At 29.9% G+C, this 8,739-nt stretch overlaps 1 protein-coding gene across 4 annotated transcripts in view; it reads right to left on the bottom strand.

Moving 5' to 3' along the window:
• Positions 1–8,739, bottom strand: part of LOC122636288 (puratrophin-1-like) — a 346,508-nt gene that overhangs the window by 298,771 nt on the left and 38,998 nt on the right. The window contains exon 1 of one of the 4 annotated variants that reach the window (XM_043827351.1): positions 7,649–7,666. The exons of the other annotated variants lie outside the window; for them this stretch is intronic. Within the exon in view, the coding sequence (XP_043683286.1) occupies positions 7,649–7,651 (3 nt within the window). The 5' untranslated portion in view covers positions 7,652–7,666. Of the gene's footprint in view, positions 1–7,648; positions 7,667–8,739 lie in introns of those variants that run through there. 4 annotated transcript variants of the gene reach the window in all.

Here is an 8,739-nt window from a genome sequence, read left to right as displayed (position 1 = left end):
TCTCTCTCTCTCTCTCTCTCTCTCTCTCTCTCTCTCTCTCTCTCATCTTTCTGTTCTTCTTCTTCTTCTTCTTCCTCCTCATCCACCTTCTCATTTTCCTTCTCCTCTTTCACAGACTTTCTCGATCCCTTTCGCCGTTAATCGGACTCAAGAAAGAAACTCGCTGAAGTGCGATCAACCTGCCAGGTATGTACTTTCTACCGGTCACGAGTCGTCCTCTAAAGAGAAAGAAAGAGGGTGGGAGTATTAAAAAAAAAAAGAGAGAGAGAGAGAGAGAAAGAAAAATATGAGTGAAATAGCCTTTTACAAGAAATATTTTATCAACTTTTTTCTTAAATTTCATAAATTATGAAACGACGTATCTTAAATTATGAAACGTGGTACGAACAAAAATTTCAACGAAAAAAAATTAATTCCCCATGTTCGTGTCCAATTGCAAATTCGTAATCGATTATGTCCCCCGTAAAGAAAGAAAAAAAAAGAGAGAGAAAGAGAAAGAGAATATTAAAATAAAAAAGAAAAAGAAAGAAAAAGATGTGTGATAAAAAAGAATTTAACAACCGTTTCTTAAATTATCAAACGTCTCTCGAACGAAATAAAAAATTAATTCGTCATCTTGGCGTCCGACTAGATTACGTTCGTAATCGATTATATCGTCTTCTAAAAAAGAGAAAGAGAGAGAAAGAAAAAGAAAATATATAACAAAAAAGAAGGACAAATGCGTGAAGTATCCTTTTATAAAAATAAAAAAGGATTTAACAGCTGTCTGTTAAATGATCGTACATAGTTCGAACAAAATTCCAAAGTAAAGAAATTAATTCGCCATTTTCTCGGCCGATTCGAAATTAATAATCGATTTTATATCACAAATCTCACGTTATTTTTATCGAAAGATTTTTGACGATCGAAAGATCGTTCATTTTTCTAAATCGAACTTCGTGTCGATGTTAGATCTTAAAAAATTTATAGAAATATAGAAGAAAGATACAACGAATGTAAATACGTAAGTATCTATGTACCTAACCTATATAAGTACTTGCTTAGTCGGATTAAATCCTGTACCAAGTTCGCTGTAACCCTTTTTTTTTCTCAGGATGATAAATTTACCGTCCTACTTTAAATATCTCGAGTCTTGGTTATCCAAGAAGATGAGACACCATATACATATGTACGTACGTACATACATACATACATACTTGCATACTTACGTTGTTCAACAATTTTTTTTTTTCTTTTTTATTTCATCATCTTCTTCTACCTTCATGTGGAGGTGAGCTTCAATCATAAGTCGGTGAAACCCATAAATTTGTCAGAAAGCAAAAGAGACGTACGGTTGTTGGTACGGTTTGCGAGTTTAAAGAACGAAGCACGATCCCGTCGTGCACGTTTCCGAGTGCGAGGATAGGTTTAAAACGATGACTGAGTAAAAGAAAAAGAGAAATGAGAGATAGAGAGAAAAGAAGAGGACAAGGACAACATAGAAAATGTCATCCTCTTGGATAAGGCGGAAGAGGAACCTCTTCGTATATATTCCCCATTCTTCGAGTAACTTCTAAGCGTGGGATGTGGACCGCAAGCAGAAATTCAAACAATTCCGAAAATAATCATTTAAACTTGTTTCACTAACAATTCGGATTACTAATTAATTCCGAACAATTCTTCGTTTTAAAACTATTCTAAAATTGCTTTCAAACAACGAAGAAATCTTATTTCTTTTATTAACCTTTATATATTTCATTTAGAAATTTTATATATAATAAAATATATATTATATATATATATTTTTTTTTTATATAAAGAATAGAAGTTTATAAATTTTCTTAATTTGTAAATAATATATGTATATTAATAAATAATGTACAATATAACGTGTAACGTAACACACAATATAATTTATACTAATATTAATCGTAGTATATAAGTCGTGTCATTTCTTTCGTAAATACCAAAAATCATGAAACAATATGAGATTAAGAAACGTGTGACTACTTGATTTAAAGAAAAAAAATAAAAAAAAAAAAGGAAAGAGAAAAACAGGAAAAAAAGAGAATTAATTTAAAAAAAGAGAAGAAAATTTTGCAATTTCACAAATAGATGATGTCTCAAGCGAGAAACTTTTACGATCGTTAACGATGGATACATCGACAATTGACATACTTTTGTCAACAGTTCACATTGTCATGTCACAGCATTTAAATGATAAATAGTTCTATGATCGATTTCGAAGGAAGGTCCCAAGGATACGATAAACGATCGACACATGTAAACGTTGCTTCAAGCTCGGTAATGACGTTAGCCATTAATTAAAAACCGGAAATACGGTGATGGTGACGGTGACCGTGTAACAGTGACACGCTTGAAAATCATATATATGTGTGTGTGTGTGTGTGTATACATGTATATATTTGTACGTGTATGTGTAATCCGTTTCAAACAACAAAAAGAAGAAGAAACATGGCGCTATATCACGAGCATCACGAAAAGATTCGTGAAACGGATCGAATAGGAAAAGACCTTGTGAAAAGCAACAAGCGTCATGTCTTATGAGAAGAAAACGTCATGAGATAGTATGTCTACTCGTGAGAGAAGAAATCCTGGCGTCTTGGTCGCGTCTCTAATCACTTTCTCTTCTACTAGATGTAAATGCATTCATGTATCAAAGCTTAAAGCGTTCCCATGAACGACGTACGTAACTTTTTTTTTCCAACATGGCCGAACCCATACAAAAGAATATTCTTAATCCATTTTTGACTGATCGAACAAAAACTTTTTTTTCCTTGTCTTTTTTTTTTTTTTTTTTTTTCAACAATTGTAGAAAAATTTTCTTCTCTAAAAAATTAATTTATTATCATAATTGTTACTTCATTATTCATTTATTATCATTCGTTCTGTCTCTCTTTATTTTTCTTTTTTGTTACGTTGATCCGTTCCGATTGATCCAACAAAAAATTCTCTCTTTTTGTTTCTTTCGAGAATCCTCGAGAAATTGTCTTTTTGTGAACATTGATAAATGAAAATTATTAAATGAAAAGTAATAAAATATATATATATATATATGACGATTAATATATCGATATCAATATCGACAATGTTGATTTATGAATTGTATCTAATTCAATCTATCTTATCACCTATTTTATATCGACAGCAATTAATCAAACAAAGTACAAAGAATTTTAAAAAAAAGAAAGAAAGAAAACAAAAATTATTATATATAATATTACCCGTTTTCATCGACTCGATTGATTAAGGAAGAACAATAAGAAAAAAAAGAAAAAAGAAAAAAGAAAAAAACAGAAAAGAAAGAACAGAAAGAAATTATTACGTCGCAATTGCATCTAATTCTATCCATTTTATTAATCCTTTCATATCGACGGTGATTACGAAGAAAAAAAAATAGAAAAACAAAAAAACAAAATTCCAGAAAAATATTAACGAGATACAATTTAATTAACGAGAGAGAGAGAGAGACACACACACACACACGCATATACACTTACTAGGTGTTCATTACGTATTTACAAATATACATTCAAGTTCCGAACACGAAGGAATATGAAACTAATGCTCTCGCTTCTCGAGTAAAACGTTTATATGACGATAACCGAAGAAGCAACTAGCAGCTAGTGTAAGAAACGCGAAGTAAAACGTATATTTAACGGTAGTCAGGTACCGTACCGTGGATTGTAATCTTATACGTTTAAAGTGCCGGGTATCGGGTGTTGCTATTTCACATAGCCGGTAATATTAATGACGAGCGAGCACGGTTTTCGAACCTCGAGCGCCTAAGGACGCTCTCGTAAAGATATTTTTTACTAAACACCCAAGTCGATCTTTTTTACAAGTTCCTTTAATTGCGCTAATCACACATTCGTTAAAAAAAGAAAAAAAAGAAAGACCAAACTGACTCGATTATTTCTCGCCGAAGATAGAAGAAAATTTATCGAAAATTATCGAGCAAAATATCAAATATTGTTGCTTCGAAACGATCATATATATATATATATATATATATATATATATATATGATCGTAATTTTTCTTTTCTCGCGATATAAAATCGATACGTCCTTTTTCCGATCAGTTTTTATCTTTGATCAAGATTGAAACAAAATTGTTAGTATTAATGAAGAGATTACATTAATGTTAATTATATAAGTATGAATATCCAACACAATTTTATCGAAAATTTAATTCTACATAAGATTATTTCTTTTTGTTGGTAATATGAAATTGTAACTTGTTCTAACGTATCATAAGTTATTTACCTTTATAATTCAACATGAAAAGAGATTGTTAACGTTGTTCTGAATATTTCGAAAGAAATGATAACTTTCCTTTTGTATCATGAAGAGAGATAATACTGATCGTAGAGATCTAACGATTTAATAAATACAAAGAAAGAAAAAAAAATAGAGAAAGAAAGAGAGAAAGAAAGAGAAAGAAAAAGAGAGAGAAAGAGAGAGAAAGAGAGTTTTCGAAACACCCTTTTGGTGTAACAGGAGAGTAGAACCCGGAAATCATTGGACATATCGGTCCGATATGCCATGGCTCGCGACGTTGACACCTTATTATCGTCGTGCCCGGGGCCGCGCGACCATCGAGAAGAAATTGCACTCTGAGCTCTATGTACTATATAACGAAAGTACTATACTAAAGAAAGAGAAAGAAGAACAAAAAGAGAAAGAGAAAGAGAAAGAGATAAACAGAGAGAAAAAACTATATATATATATATAGAGTTTAAGAGGTTATTCTTTTCTCTTCTATATATACATACATATAATATCTATATATTATTTTATATATACAATATATAAATGTATACGTTTATATGTGTCTATATATGTAAGAAAGAGAGAGAGAGAGAGAGAGAGAGAGAGAAAGAAAGAAAGAGAAAATAAAAGAAAAGAAACACATACTATTTATATGTTTATATGTATGTGTGTACAATTGCATGTACAATGCAAATTGTATATATGTATGTATGCAAGTACGTATATACGTATATATGTGTGTATGTATGGAAGCATATATATACGTACATACGTACGTACGTACGTACGTATGTATGTATATATGTATTTATATATGTATGTATGTATGTCAATATCTGAAGTCACGCGGAATAATCCTGGCTGTCTCCTTCGAAGGAATCGATCGGGCGAATCGACTTTAAACTCCACGCTTCGATGAAGAATCCTTTCCATGACGTTCGACACGACGACTCGTAGACCGGTACGCTTAAGTATCTCGTCCGATTGTTCGACATGCGAACGTAAGTAACTATCCAATAGTAAATTCAACGCTAATAACGATCAAGAGAAACGAGAGATGGAAAGTCATCGCTTTTATTTATCGGCATTAACTTTCGCAAATTTTTTCGACGTTCATTAACTAGTTGAAAAATGTCCTTCTTTTCTTTTCCTTTTTCTTTCTTTGTTTCTATTTTCTTTTTAATTTTTTTTTTCTTTTTTCGTTGACCTTTTGACCTTTTCTAAATTTTTAATAATTTTCTAATAAGATTATTGAGATATCGATTCTCACGTACATGTATAAATTTTATAAATAAATAAATATGTAAAATATAATTGTAATATATATATATATATAATAATAATAATAATAATAATAATAATAACATATATGATAAAATAATTAGAATACGTCAATATTCTATGTCAATAGTTGGTCAATAAACGACATGAAAATTTGTAATAAGAAATATATCGAATAAAGTATATTATTAATTACTTAATTATATATAATTTGAAACATTCTAAAACATTATTTATTATAAAGTATTCAATATTTAATCTCAAATTATATTTGATGAAATCTTTGATTAATTTGATGAAGATGTCGAAATGGATATGGATCGCGTGCGAGAATGTTTTCGATCTTAATAAAAAATCGTTTCGCTTATCGTTACATACGTAATTATCGAAGCATGAGTCAAAGCCGGAAGAGTATCTATTGCAGCAACAAAAGAGGAGGATTTACCACCTCCGACAAAGTCGCCTCCGCGATTTTGTGGGTCGTCGAGAGAAATAAAAAAGCATTAGAAAAGGAAAGATTGCGTATTAGAAAAAGGCCGTTGAGAACTGCACATTGTGCATTTGCGTAATAGAGATTTGTAAATTAAAAAGTAGTAAAGTAATCGAAATAATAACGTTATCTCAAATAATAAATATGTTATCTTATTTGAGATCAAATTTGTCAAACCCTTAACATAATTAATACTTCAATAATAATAAATTAATTCAGACGAATCGAAATAGAAAATTATTACGAAAAGCAATTTAAAAAATAATATTTCAATGAAGCACGAAGAAGTATAATAATGAAATTGCTTTTCTTACATTTTTGTATACTTATAAATTACAAAAAAAAGAAAAGGAAAGAAGAAAGATGAGAAAAAAGAAAATGGAAAAAAAAATGAAGCGATTGAAATAATTTCATTAGTTATCTTAATTGAGATAAAATATGTCGAAGCTTATTACATATGTAAGTAAATACAAATACATAAGTAAATAAGTAAATACGAGTTTGATTCACGTTGAGAATCACGAGAGATAACGATGCCAATAACGATGCGATGCGCAATCCATTGCTGAGATCGAAACGACGAACAAGACGAGCATCCTACATCCAACTGTAAAATATTGAGCAATCGACTATATAAACCGACACGTGTCTTAGGAAAATAACGATGACGTATGTGTACGTAGAATTTTTTTCTCTTTTTTTTTTTTTTTTTAATACTTTGTTTACATTTTTCTTCTTCTTCTTCTTTTTCTTCACTTCGGTCGATTTAAGATGGCCGCAACGAGCAAACGCATTAACATATAAATATTTGTAAACGCATACAGATTCGTATCATTTCCACTAAGTACATATATATACACGCATATGTACGTAAGTAAATAATCTTATTGTATGTATGTATGTATGTATGTATGTATGTATGTATATACGATAAATAACGCATGTAATCATCGTTAAAAACATTGTGGACTACGACCAACGACTCGTTTTTTCTAACACTAATAGTTTATTTAAATTTCCTTTTACACACGATATCTATGTACATATGTATATATTATAATATGTACGTAAGTTTCTTCGAGTATTCGAATAATTTTACGAGTAAAATATTTCAAATAGGTTACTTTGCTAACGTCGAGAAATAATGTCATCGTCGGTGTTGGAAAATTTCTTAAGTTCTACATTTTTGTTCGAACGAAGGTTATTAACAACGAAATCGTTTGTATCTAAGTAACAAATTTTTCCTTCTGATCGATAGATTTATTAAAATAAATAATAAAACTATTTACGTTATCTTATAATTGGACATTTAATTTGACCGATTTCTTTTTTGTAATCATAATGACGATTTAATTTCTATCCAATTAAGAGACCGGATCTAATGAAGATAATCGACGGTGATTGATATTTTTATAATTATCTAATAACGTTCGATTTAAATCAAAAAAATATTCCAATGAATTTTCTTCGATCTATTACGTAGAAAAAAAAGTATTACGAATGTTATTGGATAACTACAACTAAACAATTAGTACGATAACGAACGTGTTATCATTGCTCGCTTTAATTGCTGATTTTAATCACTATAAAATAAGTATAATTACCATAGGTACGAGGGAAAGTTGAAATGGAACAAATCTGAAACTAATTCGTTAGACTTCGAAACGTTGTACGATGTTAACTTTACTACGTTCCTATCGCGACTGACTCGATGAACAAAACAAAAGGAATCTAGTACACAAGAAATAAAAACATAGCGGTCACGAACACGTACGTTCCTATGCAAACAAGCACCGATACAGCTCGTACCTGACCTTCAAATATTTTCTAACAAATAAATAAAATCTATTCGTTGAAATAAATAAAATCACGCGAAGAAATAAATATCGATTTTTTTTCCCGATATAGGATCGATCGAAATGTTTCTAAGTAATTATAAAAAATCAATTACTTCTTCTCTAAGCAAAATAAAATTAAAATTGAATTAAAAAGAGATCTGGTGGTTCAAACGAATCATTAAATATTAAAATTGAAATCGATCTTTCGATTTGCAAAGAAATCTTTGCTATAAATACAAACAAGGAATATTTTAAGATATCTGTGATAAAGTTAAGAAACGTCTTAATAAGTCTTCGAGTTACTTTGAGAATTTCACAAAATTATATCCACGATGTCTCCTCTCGTAAATATTTTTCAATATTACCGTTCATGTAAATTCTCTTAGAATAAATAGGAAAAGTAACAGTGTCTAAGCTAATCTAAAACACGTGCAAGCAAGCGAGAAAGAGAAAAAGAAAGAGAAAAAGAGAGAAAGAAAGAGAGGTAGAGCAATAGAGAAACACGCACACATATACAGATATACAAAGTACATACAAAAATACATACACACATACATATTGCATATTCACGAAGCACCGCTTCCTCGGTGACTTACGATAGGTGCTACGTACAAATAAATACGCGTTACACATACATACATACATACATACATATATATACATATCGTATACATATACATATATCATATACATATCATATAGATATACATATACATACATATATATATATACATATATAGAAATACATATATATATATATATATATATATATATCATATACATATATATGCATATCATACGCATACATATACACACACACAGATAGAAATAAGCAAGAACGTTCATAAGATAATGTA

The sequence above is a fragment of the Vespula pensylvanica genome, chromosome 21, assembly GCF_014466175.1.
Source record: "Vespula pensylvanica isolate Volc-1 chromosome 21, ASM1446617v1, whole genome shotgun sequence".
Lineage (NCBI taxonomy): Eukaryota > Metazoa > Arthropoda > Insecta > Hymenoptera > Vespidae > Vespula > Vespula pensylvanica.
Note: the sequence above shows the minus strand (reverse complement) of the source record. Positions and strands in the feature narration are given on the sequence as shown.